The sequence below is a fragment of the Papaver somniferum genome, unplaced genomic scaffold, assembly GCF_003573695.1.
Source record: "Papaver somniferum cultivar HN1 unplaced genomic scaffold, ASM357369v1 unplaced-scaffold_132, whole genome shotgun sequence".
NCBI lineage: Eukaryota > Viridiplantae > Streptophyta > Magnoliopsida > Ranunculales > Papaveraceae > Papaver > Papaver somniferum.
In genome coordinates this window covers 23,529,472-23,549,853 of record NW_020622381.1, presented here as the reverse complement: position 1 = coordinate 23,549,853, position 20,382 = coordinate 23,529,472, and the positions used below count along the sequence as shown (strand labels likewise).

The 20,382-nt window shown below is 37.3% G+C and overlaps 5 protein-coding genes across 8 annotated transcripts; 4 read left to right on the top strand and 1 right to left on the bottom strand.

The window, feature by feature from the left end:
* The first annotated feature begins 120 nt into the window (after window positions 1-120).
* LOC113333040 (chorion class B protein M3A5-like) lies at window positions 121-3,041 on the top strand. 2 transcript variants are annotated; one of them, XM_026579531.1, is made up of 3 exons: window positions 121-481; window positions 1,980-2,154; window positions 2,618-3,041. In XM_026579531.1, exons 1-3 carry the CDS (start codon window positions 325-327, stop codon window positions 2,682-2,684), a joined length of 399 nt encoding a protein of 132 aa, XP_026435316.1. In that variant the 5' UTR covers window positions 121-324; the 3' UTR covers window positions 2,685-3,041. The 2 variants fall into 2 exon arrangements, with proteins under 2 accessions (XP_026435316.1, XP_026435315.1); XM_026579530.1 differs by having other exon boundaries at window positions 132-481; window positions 2,674-3,041.
* Window positions 3,042-4,059: 1,018 nt separating this feature from the next.
* On the top strand, window positions 4,060-6,848 carry LOC113332929 (monooxygenase 1-like). Its single transcript, XM_026579425.1, has 7 exons — window positions 4,060-4,148; window positions 4,253-4,271; window positions 4,348-4,397; window positions 4,821-4,871; window positions 5,418-5,583; window positions 5,734-5,962; window positions 6,221-6,848. The coding sequence occupies exons 1-7, from the start codon at window positions 4,060-4,062 to the stop codon at window positions 6,562-6,564; spliced, it is 948 nt and encodes a 315-aa protein (XP_026435210.1). The 3' UTR covers window positions 6,565-6,848.
* A 154-nt stretch (window positions 6,849-7,002) lies between these two features.
* On the top strand, window positions 7,003-9,238 carry LOC113333039. 2 transcript variants are annotated; one of them, XM_026579529.1, is made up of 7 exons: window positions 7,003-7,274; window positions 7,383-7,469; window positions 7,585-7,797; window positions 7,891-8,058; window positions 8,248-8,301; window positions 8,470-8,559; window positions 8,675-9,238. In XM_026579529.1, the coding sequence occupies exons 1-7, from the start codon at window positions 7,107-7,109 to the stop codon at window positions 9,050-9,052; spliced, it is 1,158 nt and encodes a 385-aa protein (XP_026435314.1). In that variant the 5' UTR covers window positions 7,003-7,106; the 3' UTR covers window positions 9,053-9,238. The 2 variants fall into 2 exon arrangements, with proteins under 2 accessions (XP_026435314.1, XP_026435313.1); XM_026579528.1 differs by having other exon boundaries at window positions 8,413-8,559.
* Window positions 9,239-9,485: 247 nt separating this feature from the next.
* Window positions 9,486-13,763, top strand: LOC113332945 (monooxygenase 1-like). 2 transcript variants are annotated; one of them, XM_026579440.1, is made up of 6 exons: window positions 9,486-9,639; window positions 9,760-9,843; window positions 10,273-10,323; window positions 10,406-10,574; window positions 12,683-12,911; window positions 13,034-13,763. In XM_026579440.1, exons 1-6 carry the CDS (start codon window positions 9,557-9,559, stop codon window positions 13,564-13,566), a joined length of 1,149 nt encoding a protein of 382 aa, XP_026435225.1. In that variant the 5' UTR covers window positions 9,486-9,556; the 3' UTR covers window positions 13,567-13,763. The 2 variants fall into 2 exon arrangements, with proteins under 2 accessions (XP_026435225.1, XP_026435224.1); XM_026579439.1 differs by having other exon boundaries at window positions 9,760-9,906.
* A 47-nt stretch (window positions 13,764-13,810) lies between these two features.
* On the bottom strand, window positions 13,811-15,926 carry LOC113332928. The gene is made up of 4 exons (XM_026579424.1): window positions 14,922-15,926; window positions 14,131-14,673; window positions 13,947-14,019; window positions 13,811-13,836 (listed from the first exon to the last, which is right to left on the bottom strand). The coding sequence occupies exons 1-4, from the start codon at window positions 15,924-15,926 to the stop codon at window positions 13,811-13,813; spliced, it is 1,647 nt and encodes a 548-aa protein (XP_026435209.1).
* Between the last annotated feature and the right edge of the window lie 4,456 nt (window positions 15,927-20,382).

Genomic DNA, 20,382 nt, shown 5'->3' with positions numbered 1-20,382 from the left:
AACTTCTCGAGTGACATACGAATAGACTATTACCAGCCCCTGACGCGTAAGATGCTCCCATTACTTTTCAACGGCCGTTCTCGGCATCCGTCACAGAAACGGGGACCAGAGAAATGAGGCGAGGACAGAGGACAGAGACTAGGGAAACATATAAAGACAAACGAAGCATAGTATTCCGGTCTCCGGAGTAGTCATACTCATACCAGAGAAAGAAGCAATCAAAACCAAATCAACATCACAAAACTCTCTTCCACCCATACCAACACTCAACAACTCACTCAAACTTGTCAGTTCTACAGAGAAAGAGGAAAAAAAGAGAAAGAGATGAGTGGGGATGGAAGGAGAGAAAGGAGAGACAACGATGACAAGGGTTTGTTATGGAAATTGCCTGTTATCAAGACTAATGAGTTAGGGAAACTTGGCCCTGCTTTTGGTATTGGTGTTGGTTTTGGTCTCGGTGTTGGTATTGGATTCCTTGGAGGTAGTATCTCATCTTTTTTGCACAAACCCTTTTCATAAAATCTTCACTTTCTGATTGTTGTTATCTTTAATTTATGGATTTCTACTAGAATTTCTTGCTGCTTTTGTTTCGTTTCATGGGGTTTCTTATATTAATAATTTCATTTGTACCAATTCATAAACCCTGGTATTTTTGTGAAAAAGACCCAAATGAATCACTTAGGAAGGTACCCGTGTAGCTCAAGGTTGACCATGAAAGTTTTACGCCTCTTAAATTGTTACTTATAGTCAGCAGTTACTGAAAAATGGTTGTGATATGGTTAATTTGCATTATCAGTGATTTGTTAAACTAATATTTCACCTTTTCCCATAGATGTAGATATGTGGAATCAACAGTTCCTAGTAGTATCCTGTACTCTTAAGAAACATACAAAGTATTTATATCTGCTTTTATATTTGTGACACCATCTTCAGACTTCAATGTGTTTTGTTTGGAAAACTTTTGGTTCAACATGATATATGCGTCTTACAGAATCAGCTGTCTATGCAAAAAATCATGTCGGAATATGACCGTATAAGTTGCTGTAGTAGAGGATTAAGAACAGATAAATTTTTCCATGTGTTGCATTTTCTTTGTTCGAGTTTGAAACTGTTGTAACTTGAAACTTTTGGTTATTTTGACTGTTAAGCGAAGTAGAGGGGAATATAGAATATTAAGGCATTTTTACCACTTCAGGATCTTGAGAGAAGATAAATACGTGATGATAAAATAAGGAGAAAGACAGGATTAGATGTTACAGTCAACAGAAATTTCCTGCTTAAGTCAAAGTTTTGGGGAAGAAGCTGCAGATCCTCCTTATACTGAGAATTCTTTGTTCTTTTGTAATGTGTGACCTTTTTATGTAATTGGAGCAAAATTTCCCTGACATTTTATCCTAATTGTCGTCTAAATAATATTTTCAGTAAAGCATTCTAATACTCTTTTGGAGTTTGTGCTTATTCTCATTTGTTCATTCTACCGAGGTAATTTATTGATAGTGTAGAGTCTAAGCAAAAAAGCGTGCTGTGGAGCGATCTTATCCTTAGGTTTGGTATTTACATGTTATATAGTTTGAATATGTCATTTGATCTATGCTCGTGTTAATCAAAAGGTTCATTTCTTTACATAATATGTATTAATCCATTTTCTCCTGTCCTGCTCATCTATTTTGTTAAATATCGAGCAGATGTCTGAATTACTTCCGAGAACAATGCGCTTTTGCTTTTAACCAATATTTCCTTGGTTGTCCTTCTATCTTAATGGGTAGCCCATGCATGTTTTTGTTGAACGATTATATCCATAACTTACTTAACTTGATAATTGACGCCATTGAACATGTTACTGTTTTTAATCCTGTACAGGCTTTTGAGATAGACTGCTTAAGTGCATCAAAGCATGAATCAGGTGGAAAGGAGACTTGATATTATATTTCTTATGAATCTGGCTAAAAGGATACATTTGCTTATTTCTATGACACCAGGTGTAGGGATAGGTCCTGGAATTCCTGGACTGCAGCTAGGAGCTGGGTTTGGTGCTGGATGTGGAGTTGGAGCTGGCTTTGGTTACGGCATGGGGAAAGGAGTTGCACACGATGACGTTCGGCGATATTCTAATGTTGGGCGACCTTCTCTGGAGAACGGACATCTTCCTTCTCAGTAAGTACATCTGGTTATCTTGCAATTTTATTAGTACTCATCTGTCTACCTCTAAAGATATGAATTGTTAACACGTGTACATAGCATTGTTCAGAAATCAAAAGATGAATTTCCAAAAACTAGAATTCTGACCTAAAAATTGGTTTCAGAACAAACTTCACTTCAAATTCGAAACCTATTTACAGTTGATTGGGCAGGAAAAAAGTTTCCATTGAAACAACGAAATAACTTCTTAATTTTCTGTTTTTGGCTTCAGAAGGATGATATCCAAAATCTGGTGCTAGATCGTACTATCACCACATGCTTGTATTCCTTGCTTTTGAAAAAAAACTGAATCATACTACTATCCTCATAGAAAACTGATTGGTACATTGTTTGGGAATTGGAATACCGAATCCACCACTTGGTTTCAATGTTTAAGTTGTGATTCTCCTTAACCTTATGACTTTTCAAACTGTTGTAGGAAATATCACTTACTAGACTTTCTTGTACTCTATGTGTATTCTCCAATTTGTCCAGGGAAGAAATAGGAGTTCTGATTGATGATTTGGTTGTGCAAACAAAAAAGGTAATCCGGGTAACTTCAAGAGAGATTGATAAATGGAGAAGATGAAGACTACTGGATTGTATGCATGTCATTTCATTATTATTTCTTAATGATTCTAAGTGGCAATGAAAATCATACTTCAAGTCGTCAAACTCAGACTTCTTACTACTGTTTTATGTTTGTACATACATTTGCTTGAACTTTGACTTCTGCATGAACATCAAAACATAATGATACGTTTTACAGCTTTGGAGGGATTGCGTAGAAGCAAGTAGGTATCTGTACAGTGTACACTATAACTCACTTGGTATTTATGTATGTTAATTAAGTTCACTGTTTCCGCCGATCACAGCTCTAATTTAACTCATGTGGATCGTTTTCCTCTTGCTTGAATCAGCACTTTAAAACGAGATCCATCACAAAAAAGTCCACTGTTTTCCTTGTATATCTCAAGCAAAAGCAGGTAAGATCCACAGCTGGATGTGAAGGCATGTAAGATTCACAGCTAGATTCATATGCCTAAAGAACAAACACCCCATATTCCTGCAATCTTTGGTTTTAATATTTTATACACCAAGTCAGCTGTTTGACCAACTATGGTCTGACTCATGGTGAATATGTATAATCTCTTTAGAAAACAAGCTCAGAGCTCAGTTTTTGCATCGATGTTCTACTTATCCGTTAGTCGTGCTAGTTTGACATGGGATGGGACTTGCTAGCCACAAGTGCTGGATCAAATGCTACATCATTGCATACGTCTGTCAAGTATAGACATAGGTGGGCCTTATGATGATGTCACCAGTCAACTGGTACTGCCTATGTAACCCTTTGATACTTGAAGTTTAGAGCATATGATGACGCCAGGGCATACGCATATATGCGTATCGAACTCAGCACGCTCCATGACTTGATCCACTTGCATTATCTTTTTCCTCTCTTTCGCCTTAATCTATGATTAATTAAAGATCAGTAACATGGAAAAGCACATTCATTAGCCTCACTGAAGTTTCTGTTTCCTCGGGACTCCATATACATTAGGTGTTCTTGGACAAGTGCTATCCTGGTCGAGTAGTTTCAAGATCCTTACCAGATCTATCTGTCTTCACTTCACCTGGGACGTTGGTTCAATTATAATATCATTAAGTATGTTTTAATTAAGGTACCAGTGTAATAAGAAAGGAAAAAAAAGCAGCAAGTAGGCTTTTTCTGGGAAATATAATAACTCCGTGTTGGGGGTGGTGGCAGCAGGTAGAGACATCTCTGGAAATGCTACATATAAACACAACTCACTTCCAACATTTTTGCAATTTAAGAAATTAGGCGAAAGAGAGAAAAAAAAAATCTAGAGAGAAAGAAAGATGATAACTACTAATTACATAGAAGAGGCAGAGATTGTAATAGTTGGAGGTGGAATCGGTGGACTTGCAACTGCTCTTGCACTTCATAAGTACGTATACATATTCCAGTTTTTTTTTTCTTTCGTTTTTCTTATTGCTACACTAGTAATGTTCTTTGCTTTGAGATTTTACTTAAAAATGATTTCATGAGCAGGAAGGGACTTGAGAGTGTGGTTCTAGAGAGATCGGAGTCTATAAGAACAACTGGATCAGCTATTGGCATTTTCTAAAACGGTTGGCGTGCACTAGATCAACTTGGTCGGTGCTCAGCTTAGACCAAGAGCTGTTCCTTTCACAGCGTAAGCCAGCTTCGTTCTACATTTTATATTAGTTCAGTAACCAATCATACAAAAATGGTGCATTGGGGGATAAATTTTTTATGTTTTGCTCAAAATGAATGACAGTTTTCTCATTTTATTTGGGGTCAACTGCATGATGTTTTTGTTTTGGTTTAAGGACATTTTACCTTTGGACGCTTGACACTAGACAGTCCTGTCTATGATGCACACCACCTTAACACACTTTGACATTCTATTTGTTCTTTCGCCCAATTCTCATCTGTTATCCTAGGAGCAAGGAGAATACATTTGGATTTTATCTTGAAGGAGGGATATATTTGCGAAGTACACATTCTTTAGTTGCCTTCATATTTCACTGAATTGTATATACAAGTGTATCCTATTTGAACATCGTTTTAAAGCATATTAGTTTATATTTTTCAGGTTGCGAAACATTTCACTCAATAATGACAAACAAGAAGAGATACCATTAAGGTAAGCGTGTAAGATGTGGCTCATTATGTTCTCATCCCTAAATATTTATTCCAAGGTTTTATCATCCGTAGCATAGAACTATTTACATGTTGCAGAAAATTTAAAACAACTAGTACAAGGATCATTCTTACTAAATGCTAGGGCAATCTTTATGGAATTAAACTTTAGAGGGATTTTGTCTTTGTTCAGAGGGAGCTCTTCCAGAAATTCTTAATGGATAGGGAGCTCTTCCAGAAATTCTTACTAAATGCTGGCTCATTCCTGCAAGTGCCAATATACCACATAACTAACCGGTTCATATATACTTCTGCATGATAACTTCCTTATCTTCCTGCATTCCTCTGCTCAGTTTCCGCATCACAGTAAACACATTACGCTAACCAAACAGAAATCCTAACCAGGATTTTCCCTATTAACACCCCACTCTTCTTCGGGTATTACAGTATTTTGTCTTCTTTAACTAGCTTTTAATGGAGTTAAAATAACAAGTTTCTTGTTTCACATACAAAATGGAAGTGTATTTATGTCTTTTTTTAATTGTTGTAGAGAAGAAGCTCGATGCTTGAAAAGGAATGATCTTGTACAGGTCTTAGCTGATAGTTTACCTCCTAATACAGTTCGTTTTGGGTGTCACATACTGGCTGTAAAGTTGGATCCCCTAACTTCTCAACCTATTCTTCAGCTACAAGATGGAAATACCATTAAGGCAAAGGTAATTCTTCTTAAGTAGCAACTGTCATTAGTTCACTTTGAATACAATTGGGTGTTCCCCATGCACATGTTCAACTTCAACCCACAGTAGCTTGTTGTGTATCATGAAGATGTTAAAAGATAATATATTAATCTGTTTTTGGGATAATAGGTTGTGATTGGATGCGATGGAGTACATTCAGTTGTCTCTGAGTTGATCGGATTGAAACCTGCAAAGAGTTTCTCTACATGTGGAGTTAGAGGTTTCACAAGTTATCCATCTGGTCATGGATTGAGCAATGAATTTATTCGAATAAGGAAAGACAATCGTCTCTTTGGTAGAATGCCGGTTGATGACAATCTCCTGTATTGGTTTGTAGCCCGTCCATGGACATCTTCTGGTATGTTGAACCCAATTACTGTCTTTTATCTTAACCGTTAGCGGATATCTATCACTTGTTAAATCTGATAAGCTTACACAATCCAGTATATTTTCTATCTGGCATATATGTGACCCTTGAGTTCAAAATTTTAATTTCGCCAGGACCAAGATCATGATATTCTTTAAAGAAAATACCAATGATCTGACATTTTAACTCCTCGAGATTGATTGACAAAACCTTTTTTTAATATTACATTTTGTGTATCAATATAAACAGATGAAGGAGTTTCCAGTGAACCCAAACTCATCAAAGAATCGACCATCGAGTCCATCACTGGTTTCCCAGCAGAACTTATAGAAATCGTAAAGAAATGTGATCTTGATTCATTGACTCTTACAAGAATAAGATACCGGACACCATGGGACATACTGTTAGGAAATTTTCGGAAAGGGACAGTTATTGTAGCAGGTGATGCCATGCATGTTATGGGTCCTTTCTTAGGCCAGGGTGGCTCTGCTGCTTTAGAAGATGCTGTTGTCTTAGCAAGAAATTTGGCTCAAGCAATGAGCATGAAGGGTTCAAAAAGAATGGACGAAAAAAATTATGCAGGTAAAGATTGAAGAAGCAATGGACCGTTACGTGAAAGAACGTAGAATGAGGCTGTTTATGTTGTCTTCACAGGCTTATCTCATCGGAATGTTGTTAGAAACCTCTGGCCGATTGACAAAGTTGGTGATGGTTATTGCCCTAGTTGTTTTCTTCATCAATTGCCCATACTAAATACAACTGTGGTCATCTCTAAATTCAAATGTCTTTATAAAGTTGTCTTGTTTATTTCCTCTCGTTGCCATTTGTAAATGTTCCATTTTTTTACCAGAAAAATAAAGGGAGCAACATTTGAATATTCCTCAGTTTCCCTTAACGAAGTTAGAAAATCTAGTCCACATGTAATAGAATTCAATCCTGGTTAAGGTTATAAGGATGGTCAAATGTGTGATTAATGGCTAACGTCCTTAAGTAGTCATCGTTAATACCACCAATTAATGGCAGAATCTAGTAATTAATAGTAACTGCCAATTCAGTTTTAGTTCATATATAAATTTTCTCAATGTAGTGCAAGAACTCAAAGCAGTGCATTTAGTTGAAGTTAAACATAGATCCAATGGGTGGTACCTTGATCAATTTTTTGGTGGTAGTCTTAGTTCTTTCTTTCGTTCTGAATTCGATTCACTATGAAGTTGAAGGAGGACAAAGTATATCTGAAGAAGAAGATATGGAGCTAGAAAGACAACTCAAGATTCTTAATAAGACGCCCATCAAAACATTGCAGGTGAATTAACCATATTTTGGAACACTTTTTTTTATATTGCTCAAGTGTACAAATCTTGGATACAAATGTGCATATACTAACATTATTTGTCATTTGCTGTGTTAAAAGTTTGAATTCGGAGATGTCATTGACTGCATCGACATCTACGAGCAACCTGCACTTGATCATCCTGCACTAAAGAATCACAAAATCCTGGTACATTTTACCTTCAATCTCTATTCATAACTTTACTAGATAGAGACATTATATGCATGTTTGAATTTTTGATGCTCACTACTGAAAGATTGAGGTTCTTGTTTTGATATAATAGCTGAGACCGGATAATCCTCCGAAACGGCATACTACTGAGAATACCTCATCAATTATTGATGAACCTAAAACTTCAGGATTTAGTCCTGACGGTGTTGAATGCCCGAAAGGAACAGTGCCAATCAGAAGAACAACAAAGGAAGATCTTATAAGAGCAAAATCTCTAACAAAAGCCAGAAATGGCTCTAACGCGAGTAACTACTACGGGGAGCATGTAAGTTTATAAGTTTTCCTTAAAGAAACCTTACTCTATGGTATTAGTACAATTATCTTCATTGCATTCTAATTTGAATATACTAATATGTAGGGAGCAATTCTTAAGCTTGGCAATGGATATCAACGGTTCTACGGAATCAATGCTGATATAAGTACATACGAGCCAACTGTATATGAAGACGAATTCAGCACAGCTCATATTTGGGTTGTTGGTAATGCAAAAGATGAACAATTAAACAATATACAAGTTGGACTTGCGGTGATTACCACTATCTCTCATATACATTGCTCTTAGGCCTTTGTATGCAGAAATACTTTACATATTGATTGTAAAATTCTGCAATAATGTAAATCTTGCACCTGCAGATTTTTGCAGGCACTAGTATTTTGGCCTGTATCACCATCATTATTCAGCTAATCGATCACAATATATGTATTAATTTGGCAGGTCCATCCAACATTATTTGGTGATCACCGCCTTCGAATGTTTACCTATTGGACTGTGAGTTTTAATAATCAATTTACTACCTTAACTCGTTTTAATTTCTAAGTAGATTATTCAACACAGTGGCGTAATTCTTGTAGCTTTGTAACTGTTCTTTACTTTTGACAGGCTGATGGCTCCTACAAAACCGGCTGTTACAATTTTCTCTGCCATGGTTATGTTCAGATTCATCAATATTTTGGCCCTGGGTGCACTCCTTCTAGGATTTCTACTTATGACGGTGGTCACTATGTAAACCATTTCCTCATTTATCAGGTGCTGTACCCTGTTCTTTTCATCCCCTCCTTTTGTAACACATACTTATGGGGTAACATCATGAACTCCTTTTCTGAAAATAATTTAAAGTTGGTTTCTTGGTCTGCTTGTGCAGGATCGGAAACAAAAGGTGTGGTGGTTAGTATTTACAGGCGACACACATGTCGGTTATTGGCCAAATCCCATATTTAGTGGTTCGTTAAGTAAAGGATTTGCGAACGGATTATATTGGGGAGGAATAACAAAGGCAGGATCACATGTGGGGATAAATCCTGCAATGGGGAGTGGTCATTATCCAGATGGTGTGTATGGTCATTCAGGTTTCTTTCATTGGGTTCAGTACGTGAATGGATTTAATCAATTAATAGATCTTAATGATACACCAATGGACGCTTTTGTGGATTGTCAATGGTATAATATAACTAATCTTGGATACACTAGAAATGGGAATGCTATCTACTTCGGCGGACCTGGTGGGAGATGCCCAACTTGAAGATGAAGATGCAGAGCTGAACCATAAAAAAGTTGTCTTGTTGGTAGAGAATTGGGACAATTTATTTAAGCCTCTTGGTTCCAATTTCTTTTTTTTCTTTCTTTTTCTTTTTCGCATTTGGTTCGCATATTTAATAGTCTCCCATGGATAAACAAATGATGAATTCAGATTATTGCATGTGTCTAAGAACTTGTTACATCATCATTATAGATCAATCAAACTTCTTAACCAATTTCCAATATTGGGGTCAAAATTGATGTTCTCTTGACTTTGTTCGTCAAACTCACAAATCAGACATTTGAAATTCAAAGATAGAGAGGTGATGAATGAACTTTGGTCAAATTTGTTGACAACATACATTCAACAGATTCATGATGAACCTGCATATAAAATACCTTAAACACAAAACAGCATCGTTCATTTATCTCGAAATTGCGAAGAACAAAATAGCTCTACTGCTCTGACTTGTACTGTAATTTTTAGTAACAGTAAATTGAGAAAGAAATGAGCAACTACACAGAAGAAAAAGGGATTGTTATTGTTGGAGGTGGAATTTGTGGTCTTGCTACTGCTCTTGCGCTTCACAAGTAACAACTTTCAGCTTCTACTATCTCATATTCCGTCTTCAGATTTTTTTATAATGAATTCGGTGACTGCTTCTAGTAAAAACCTTGACAATAGTGATGCATGTACTTCATATATTGCAGGAAGGGAATCGAAAGTGTGGTACTAGAGAAAGCTGAGACTATACGAGCCGCTGGATCAGCGATCGGTATCTTCACAAATGGTTGGTATGCACTGGATCAGCTTGGTCTTGCAAATCAGCTGCGACAAAAGGCTATTCCTTTGAAAGAGTAAATCTCATATATTCTCTCCAGATCAAACCCCAAAATTTAAATCCAAAACATAAACAACTGGAATAGCCTAAATTATTTTGGGTCACACTGCTCAGTCTAAAAATGGTGACCGTTGCTCACAAATGGTGGTATCTTGAGTGTGCACTGTGCCTGTTAAGGCAGCAAAAGCGAATTCGTGATAGTTGGACTGTGCCAGACAATAAAGTTCGCGAAATTATTTTTAGAGGATTGTATAGATAGAAAGATGATAGATAACCAGAGAGATAGAATAACTCAGATTATAGCTCATAGTTTTGTTACAGAGACAGAAAACAAAAAAAAGTTTGTGATGCTCAATTTTCACAGTTACTAGCTAATTTGCAGGTGTCGTGACATCGAGTTCAATAATCCCAAAGAACAAGAGGTACCAATGGGGTAAGTACGCAGCCTTCTGAATTATGACCTTCGTCTGACAATAGTTTTATATATGCATTTATTTTCTCACTTTCTTAAACAGAAATGGAGAACTTAGATGCTTGAAAAGGAGTGATCTTGTACAGACCTTGGCTGATAGCCTACCGAATGAAACGATCCGTTTTGGATGCCATATAGTATCTGCCAAGTTTGATCCAATAACTTCTCAACCTCTTCTACAATTGCAAGATGGTAGTGTAATCAAGGCTAAGGTATTCATCTAAATCTTCGCTAAATCGAAAGGTTTAGTCCTTTTCTATATTTTTGAAAGGTAAAATTGAAAATGTGACAAGACAGCTTAAAATGCAAACATAATTAAATTTATCTTTTGTAGATCTCCAGTAATAATATAACCCAAAGGCTTGTGCAAACATGGCATTTATCATCCTTGAAATCAACCCATGAATCGTTGTATTACTTACCCTGCACAGGGAACACTGAAGAGATCGCAGCAAAAATATAAATCACTCTCCAATTCTTTTTTTGTACTTGCAACTACAGTAAAACATTTATAAAATAATAAGCTTGGGACCACTCTAATCCTGTTATATTAAAAGAACCCACAATTGGAGGATACCACCAGAAATTGGGGGATACTCAAAAAAAATAAAAAAAAAATATTATGAAGTAATTTAAAAAACTCTTTATCCAAAAGATAGGTAATGACTAAACCACCCTTTAGTATCCCCATTAAGATTAAACTTTAGATATTGATTTTATCTTTTTAGTTAATAATAAAATAGAGAGAGAAGAAGATGAAAAAAAAAACTGAAGATCGAGTTTAATCCCGTAAGTCTAGTTGTAGCCAACTCATGTACATTGCCTATATTACAAAACTATGCATGTACTTAGGATCCACCAAGCATCAAACTGATGCCTGAGTATCACTAATTCGCTGAATTGTGTGGTGAGGACCTGTAGATACTAGATAGCATTGGACGGAGCAATATATACAAACACTCTTAAATTCTAAGAAAGTATATCATCAAGTCCTTCAAAAAATCCAATACCTGGAATGGGGTCTTCATCTCCACTAGCTTCTTCAAACTAAAGCGTGAGTTTAACAGTTTTCATTCAGTTACCCTCATTTCAAACTCTTTTTCAGTATTGTCAAAGAGAACTTTCGGTGTTGGCTTCAAATACCTACCAATACCGACAGTTGCACTCGGTATTGAGTTTAAACCAAAATCAATACCGATAGTTCCAGTCGGTATTGCATTCATACTCTAAGCAATACCGACAACTAAAATGTTAACTTAATTTTTGATGATCATTTATCTATTCGTACTCGAGCGTCGCAAGCAGTTGGTGCTCGAAGCAGATTATTCTTATTTTGACTTTAATTTTCACCAGGGTCACTAACTACCTAACTCATGTTCTAGTCGGATCACAAATTTAGGAATTTTCCTGAAACAAATCACGAAAAGTTGTTACCTTGATTTCTACCATTTTGCTCTCTACTGGTCTTTTGTTTTACTCTTTGTAAAAAGGACTCATTCTGTCACCAAAATGCCATGAAAAGGAAGCAGAAATATATTGCAGTTCAGCTTAAGTCATCTCCGAATGATGAAAATGTGAAAACAAGGGGATACTTTTAATAATTTCTTTTTAGTTTATATTAAAGTGAAGGACATTGTTGACTTTTCATCACTAAAAAAAGTACCCCCTAACCAAAATCTAGTCTTATATAACTGTGAGTATCCCCCAATTTCTGGTGCTATCCCCCAATTGTGGGTTCTTTTAAAAAGATATTATTTAGTCAATGATTTAATATTTTATTAGTATTTTATAAAATATGTTAATAATATATTTGCTTTTTTGAACCAAGAAATATTTTAATAATATATTTTTCTTTTGAAATATATTAATTTAAAGAATATATAGTTCTTATTTTTTTGAATTTGAACCATTGCGGTTTGACATAAAGTATTTAGGATGTGTAACCATTGACTAATTTGATGAAATTGTAGTTCTTATTTTTATGCCGCATCCAATGTATTCAAAAACCCTAACTCGATATAAATAGTATTTTAATATATAATTTACATATAAATTTTACATTTATGAAAATTGTTTGTAATTTTTTAATAGAATTATTATTTTATATAATGTTTGGGACCTGTTAATGTTAAAGGGAAAATTTTGGAATGTATTATATTATGATATTATTGAGTTTATTATTTTAATACTAAGGGCCCAAGTTGGGAACAAAAAATTCTATTATTATAGTGAGAATATTATATTATCAAGTATTATATTAAATTTTTTTTATTGTATCAAGTTGAAATTCCTATTTTGTTCGTGTTTGTGTATATTACAGGTTGTGATTGGATGTGATGGAGTAAATTCTGTTATCTCCGAGTTGATAGGACTAAAACCAACAAAGCTTTTTACTTCTTGTGCAGTAAGAGGTTTTACTAATTATCCATCTGGTCATGGATTTAACAATGAATTTCTTAGAATTAGGAAAGACAATATTATTCTCGGTAGGCTGCCTGTCGACAACAATCTCGTTCATTGGTTTGTAGGAAGACCAGGAACTACGTCAGGTACATATCTTTACTTAGACCACCCACCATCCTCACATTTTACACTTTTCATACACCTTCAAATAACTTCACATTTTGTTTTAACAATTAGAGTTTTGGGATTTCTGCATGATTACAAACAGATATAAGAGTTTCAAAAGATCCAAAGCTCATCCGAGAATCAACAATCGAGTCGATCAATGATTTTCCGCCACAATGTGTAGAAATGGTGAAAAATTGTGATCTCAATGAAGTAACTTTAACAAATTTGAGATATCGAACCCCCTTGGACATACTACTAGGAAATTTTCGAAAAGGGACAGTGATAGTAGCAGGCGATGCCATGCATGTTTGGGGTCCATACATAGGTCAAGGTGGAGCTGCTGCTTTAGAAGATGGGATTGTGTTGGCGAGAAATTTGGCACAAGAAATGTGCAATAAAAGGGGTTCAACAAAAAATGGAAATCATGTAACACAGGCGAGAATTGAGAAAGCAATGGATCAATTTGTGAAAGAGCGAAGGATGAGACTCTTTATGATGTCCTTAAACACTTACATACTTGGTATGTTGTTAGAAACTTCATCGCCATTAACAAAATTTGGGCTTATTGTGGGATTAATCCTTTTCTTCAGCAACTCACTCGGCCACAGCCAACACAACTGTGGCCGGCTTTAGTTTGTTATCATTTGGGAGTTCTAAAATTCCTTACAGAATGCATTAGCCTTTGGGAGGGAAGTTGTTCAGTCCTTTGAATACAAATTGATATAAATGAACCTGTAACCACTGGTTCTAACTCAGAACACGGTGTTAACTTCTTTTACTAAATAAGCAAGTGGCCAGCACTTTGCACGTCGGCAACACTATTTTTATTTTTTTTACTTAATCATATGTATTTTATTACCAAAACAACAAAAAATGTTTACAAAAAATTCTGTCTAGACAGGCCTAGAACAGAAATAAAAAACACAGACAAAAGAGAAACGCTTATACTATAAATCTCAACTTAGAATAAGCCCAACAAATTTTAGCAAAACCGAAAATAGGATTGATTTCACATTCCAGAGCTCCCAAGAATCCAGGTTTCTCATCATATATCACTACTTCTCCTCTTCTGAGTGATGAACCACTCTTTTCCATTTAATCCGCAGAAAAAATTATTTCTCTAAAAGAGTGTCTAAAGGAAATGCTGTGCAGTTTTTCCATTATTCTTCTCCATCTGTTTATTACTATCCAAGGTACCTCCCCTGAGCTGAAAGCTTGCAGTATTGCCTTTGAATCCAGGCTAAAACAAACATTAAAGTACTGTCTTCTTATAGCCCATTCTCCTGCACAGATTAAAGCCATCACTTCAACAATGAAATTAGTGGCTACACCCAGACCACCAGCAACTGCACCAAGATAACCTCCAGTGTTACTCCTTCCAACAAATCCATACCCAGAACTACCAGGATTCCCTTTTGATGCTCCATCACAGCAAATGAGCACTTGATTTAGTGCACGGAACTTGAAAATGCATTCTTTTACCTCAGTTGTTATAACCTTCACACCTCTGATGCCAAAAGCTGTCATGATGCTCATATCATACATAAATCCTCTAATTTTACCCTTCATTCTTACAGTGTTCTCTTTTGTAAATTGCATTATCCTCAATTTGAAATTTACCAAGTTTGGGATTTCATCATCATAACATACTTTGTTTCCGGTAAACCAGAGCTCCACCATTACAGTAAAAGCACATATAAACCAAACTTCTCTCACAGATGAGCTTCTCTTCTGGACACACTTCAGTACATCCATAAAGTTGCAAGGGTTCAAAAATTTAAATATCCCCCCAAGCCAGTGCTAGATTTTTTCACTAAAATCACAGTACCACAATATATGATCCATGTATCCTTCCCATTTCCACATAAGTAACATTTGGAAACAGTGTGAAATCCTTTTTTTCTATAATTCTCCTCAGTTGCACATGCTCCTCTAAGAATTTTCCATACATTAGTTGAAATCTTAGGATGTATTGTGGAATTCTATACCTGTTTTTTCCAAGTAGCACAATGATATCTTTTCCTGATTAGTTGCACTGCACTTTTCACTGAAAATTTTCTAGACAAATCATTTGTCCATATGAGCTTGTCTTTCCCATAACCAATAGTTGGTAAATCTTCTAGAGTAAAGAAGTTAAACATTGCTGCAGGTACATTCCATTCCCCATTGATAATCAATTTACTGACTTTCATATCTTTGTGATGTGTAATAAATGAATTATTTGGGTGTATTCCAGTAAGAGCATATTCCTTAATCCACTCATCCCTGCACACTGAAATTTCTTTTCCATCTCCAACCAGCCACCTGCTTCCTTCATGTACTTCATTCATAACCCATTTTAAACCTGGCCAGATTGAGGATTTTCTATAATTTGTTATCCATGCACCACTTTTATCTTTATATTTGGCATTCATTAAATTTGTCCTCTCTACCTCTTCTATTTTCATCTTCCAGAATAACTTCATGAGGAGTGCTTTATTAATTGTCTCAAATCTTCTGATTCCCAATCCACCCTCAGTTACAGGAGCAAAAATTTCATCAAACTTCACTTTAATAAGCTTCTTAACTGCAGGATCTCCAGATCGTAAGAAATTCCTTACAATTTTTTCACATTCCTTTATGACATTCTTAGGCCACTTATACACAGACATGTTGTATACAGGTACACTGCATAACACAGACTTCACTAAAGTTAATCTATCAGAGAAAGACAACATTTGTCCCATCCAGCCAGCTAACATTTTATGCATTAACTCCACCATCCCCCATACTTGATAGATTTTTACTCTTCCAGGACATAATATCACTCCCAAGTATTTGTCAGGAAATTCTGAAAGTTCCATTTGTAAGCTCTCAGCTATTATTCTTCTTCTGCTTTCAGTTACTCCACCAACAAAACATTTACTTTTCCTTTTGTTTATCACTTGACCTGATGCATTCTGATAATCCAATAGCAGTTTCATTAAATTCTCCAATGATTTTTTTTTGTCCATTACAGAAAACAAAAATGTCATCTGCAAAAAGCATATGAGAAGGTTGACACCCATTCCTATTAATCATTGGCACAATCTTCCTTTCATGTATAAGTTTAGAAATACTTATACTCAACACTTCTTCAGCTATCACAAATAGGACTGGTGACAGTGGGTCACCTTGTCTAAGTCCTCTTCCCACATTAAAGAACCCACAAGGTCCTCCTTACTGAAATTTTTGCTGACTCAAACAATATTCTAAGTCATTCAATTCCAGCTTCAGAAAAACCAAAGTGTCTCAAAGTTTCAAAAAGGAAATCCCAACTCAGTGAGTCATATGCCTGTGTAATGTCCAATTTCAAACCTATATTCCCTCCTCTCCTCTTTACATCCAACTCATTCACCATTTCAGAAGCTAAAACAATTTTTTCATGAATATTTCTGCCTTTGATAAATGCTCCTTGTTGACAAGATACTATTTTTTCAATCAAAGTACTAATTCTTGATGTTATAATTCTCATTATGATCTTGAAACTAAAATTAGCGAGTCTTATAGGTCTGAATCGTTCTTCTTTTTTTGCACCTTGGACTTTAGGAATAAAAAATAGGAAATTTGAGTTCATACCTATGGGAATAAACTTGCACCTCCAACAGTATTGAATAGCATTACTTAAATATTGTCCAACAATATTCCAGGCAAATCTGTAAAAACTTCCAGGAAATCCATCAGGACCCGGAGAACTATTTGCATCCATTCCATATACAGCTTCTTTGATTTCTGCAGAAGAAGGAATTGCATCAAGAAACATATTGTCCTCTTCAGATATTATCTTTGGGATAAAATTATTTCATCAAAGCTCACAGGTTTTTTTATGGGTAAAAACTGTTTTTGCTGGTTTTGGTAAATTTGGGTGTGTGGATGAGAAAGGAATCTAAACCTAAAACAAATGCACTGCACGGGAGTACTTTAGATTCGAGAGATCAATCTGTACAATCCTGGCCTAAACCAAGAAATGGTCGTTCCAGTCTTGCTTCGGTCACAAAGTGAAGGAGAAGGGTTGGTCTTAGGGAGGGAAGCGAAGAAAGTGTTGAGACCAGAATGGTTAATTCTGGAGGTGTGGTTATTCTATTACTTGTATCAGAATTTGGAACTGGCTTGCGGAATGTAAGCTATCAGTTCTTTGTTATTTTTCTGGATATTGTGTTGTTGTTTTTAACCAAAACTTCTATCTGGTTTAAATAGGTAAAACCTATTTATACAAGTCATATTGAACGCACCCTGATCTCGTAGAAAGTGGGAATGATGGAGTGATGGAGAAGTGGGGTCATGTGTAAAAGCTAGAAACCACGTTCCCACTATGAAGGAAACGGGTTAGTTTACACCCACTACTTCTTGCCGCCACTAACTACCCCGCTTTCTGATACTTTCTTATAATGGGCATGTTGCACGCCGCACGCTGTAAACCTCCAGACCAATACCCTGATGAGCATCCCCTAGTTTGTGACATGTTTGATGTCTCGAGTGCTTTCGTGGAAAACGTGTAGCAGATTGCTATGTGTGGCAATTCAAAGTCAGGAGACTTGCCGCAGGAAAATAGCATGTGATGCTATTAGGATTGTCTTGGCTGGTCGCCTAAGACTTGCCACAGGCCTGTCAATTCTGTGGCGAATTTGGACGGCTGAGATTGTAACTCATGAGAAAAGGTGGCCATTGATTATGTCCACACTCTGTTGGCGCCTGATAATAGCACAATGGCGTTATTGGCATGGCATATTTAGCTCATGCTAGTGGCACAATGGCATGGTTGGCATAGTTAGCGCATGCCGATGGCATGGTGGTGCAAGTAGCGCCTGGCGTAGCCATGGCCGCTAGATTTTGGCACATTGGTGTTAGACCCAAATATGGCTTGGCAACAATAGTTCCAATTGCCACATCAATCCCAATGCTCTGGGTATAATTACTTGGCTTGGTTGGCGTAAAAACTTTACTAAATTAGGGTTTGGCATGCCGAAACCCTAATTAGTGTGTGTGGCATGTGGCCACGACACGGTGATGTTTTTGTGCAAACGATGCCATAGCCATGCCAAAGGAACTATAGCAAGGCCATAATGTGGAAAGGGCCACAAGAGCAAGGGTTGCTATGAGTGGCTATGGTATGGCGCCATTCTTAGGTTTTCTTGGGTACCGCATGGCTCGTGGCATGTTGTGGGGCCCGAAGTGGCGTAATTTGGGACACGACTGGAAATTAGGGTTTCAATTAACGCTACTAAAGCAAGGTCGTGTTTCTGATTAGGATACCCTAATTGAAGTCTGTTATGGTGTTGTCCATGAACAGAAGGTGGGTTAGCACGTAGGCACGCTATTTATGGCACGTTGGCACGTTCGGCATGCTGATGTGGCAAAGTGGCACGTTTGGCATGTTTGGTAAGAACATTTAGTGCATTGTCGTGGCATGGCATGTTTGGCATGTCATTAGCATGCGGAGCGGGATGGAACGTTTGGCACGCCACTGGCATGTTGGCGCGGTTTTGGAAAGACAATTTGGCATTGTGACCATCTGGCGTAATTTTGCCTTTCTTAATACTGTGGCAGGTTTAGAGCGACCTGATTGGTCGATAAAAAGAGGGGCCGTCCAAGCATGGGCGTGGCCACACTTCTAGTGCGCGCAGCGGATTTAAAGCGACCTGATTGGTCGATGGGAAATAGAGGCCGACAAGTATGGGCCCAGCCACAACTCATGTGCGTGTGGCGGGTTTAAAGCGACCTGATTGGTCGACGAGAAACAGGGGCCGGTCAGGCAACATGGGGTGTGGCCACTTGCAAGTTTCGCCGGCTGGCCTATGGCATGGCCACACCTCCCTTTGTTGCTACTCCTATCTTGCGGCTCCTTTTATTCCTTGTTTTCTGATTTTGGGTAGGATTTTGCACCTACTAATCCATGGCGGATCAATTGCCTAGCTTGCTTAGGTTTAGTTTCAACCAGCGGGGTCTGATATACTGCGTGGGGCGCAAAACCCTAATTTTTGCAAATTAGTAAGAGTAATATCCGAATCTTGTGAATTATCACAAAATTGATTGAATTCTATGTGTTGACACAGAGTTCTTTAAGTTTATTTCCAGAGAGCAGTATGCTTTCTGATTGAGTACTTTTATGCAAGGACCTTAACCTTGATACTTGGAAATTCGTGCTACTCTGCTGCGAGTGAACACAAATTGTCATGTCGTATCAATATTAAGGGTTCATTCGGGGAACATAGTATAGGAAAAATACTCGGCAGGCTCCGACATTAGTGAGTAATGCAACTAGGAGCTTATACACTCATTAGGCTCTATACTAGTGAACAATTCATCTAGGGGATTGAGTTTCAATATAATATGAAGAGAGACATATGCACTCATCATATTTTGATATATTCTCCTAATTCCCTGCGGAATATAGACATATCAATGTCTACAACATCTGATGCCGGGTCAGGTAGATATACTTTTATAAATTTAGCCCTGAACTAAAAACCACCATCAACATTAAGTCTCCTGCTTAGCACGTAACAGTGACATTGTTATGGGGTAAGCATGAGACGATGACAGACGGGAGCAAAATCGAAAAGGCAAGACATGTAGAGGTTACCAGGAAAAGTTTGATCGACCTTCGGTAATAGGCATGAGTGGTCGGTGATCTTTGTACTGACGTAGTGCTAGATTGGCCACGAAGCGTTGCAGGTTGAGCGGATGGCTTGGCCACGGAGCGTTGCAGGTTGAGCGACTGGCTTGGCTACAGAGTGTTGTAGGTTGAGCGGTTGGCTTGGCTACGGAGCGTTTCAGGTTGAGCCGCTGGTGTTCCTCGTGCTGGCGCGCTGCTGGTTCGGTCATGTAGGTTGGTGCCATGGAGCGTTGCCGCTGCTGGCCCAGCTGCATTCTTCCATGCATGGTCCAAAGAAACACCCTCCTCTACTAGAATTCCAAAAGCACTCTGCATATAAAAGGGTGTGCTAACTTCCTCCCTCTTATTATTCGCTTGTCTGCTTCTTGTGTTCGTTTGCAACAGCTCGATCATAGGCGTGCCAATCGTTAGCGGCAAGGTAAGTTCATCTTGTCTTCGTATTTTAGCTGCGAGTGTAATATCCATGAGTAGTTGATCAATTTTGGACATTTAGCTCGATGTGAATGACTTTCTTTGTTAGTGACGTCAACGGCAACAAAGCAATCTCCAATAGTTATAATCAGCAGCAAGGCGAGCCAGGAGAACTCAAGGTAGGTGTTCTTTTCTATTTTGCGCATGTAGACACCCAACAGTACCATCGATCTTCTCCAGAATGTGTAATAAGGTTCTGACTCCAGAAGAATGAGCATCTAACTTCTCCAGTGGATTTTAAAATTTACCAAACTCCATTGAACTCCTGGGATGGATGGATGAAAAATATGCTCGGCAATGATCATGTCAGGACTAATCTTGGAGAGTGTAGTTGCGTTGTTGAT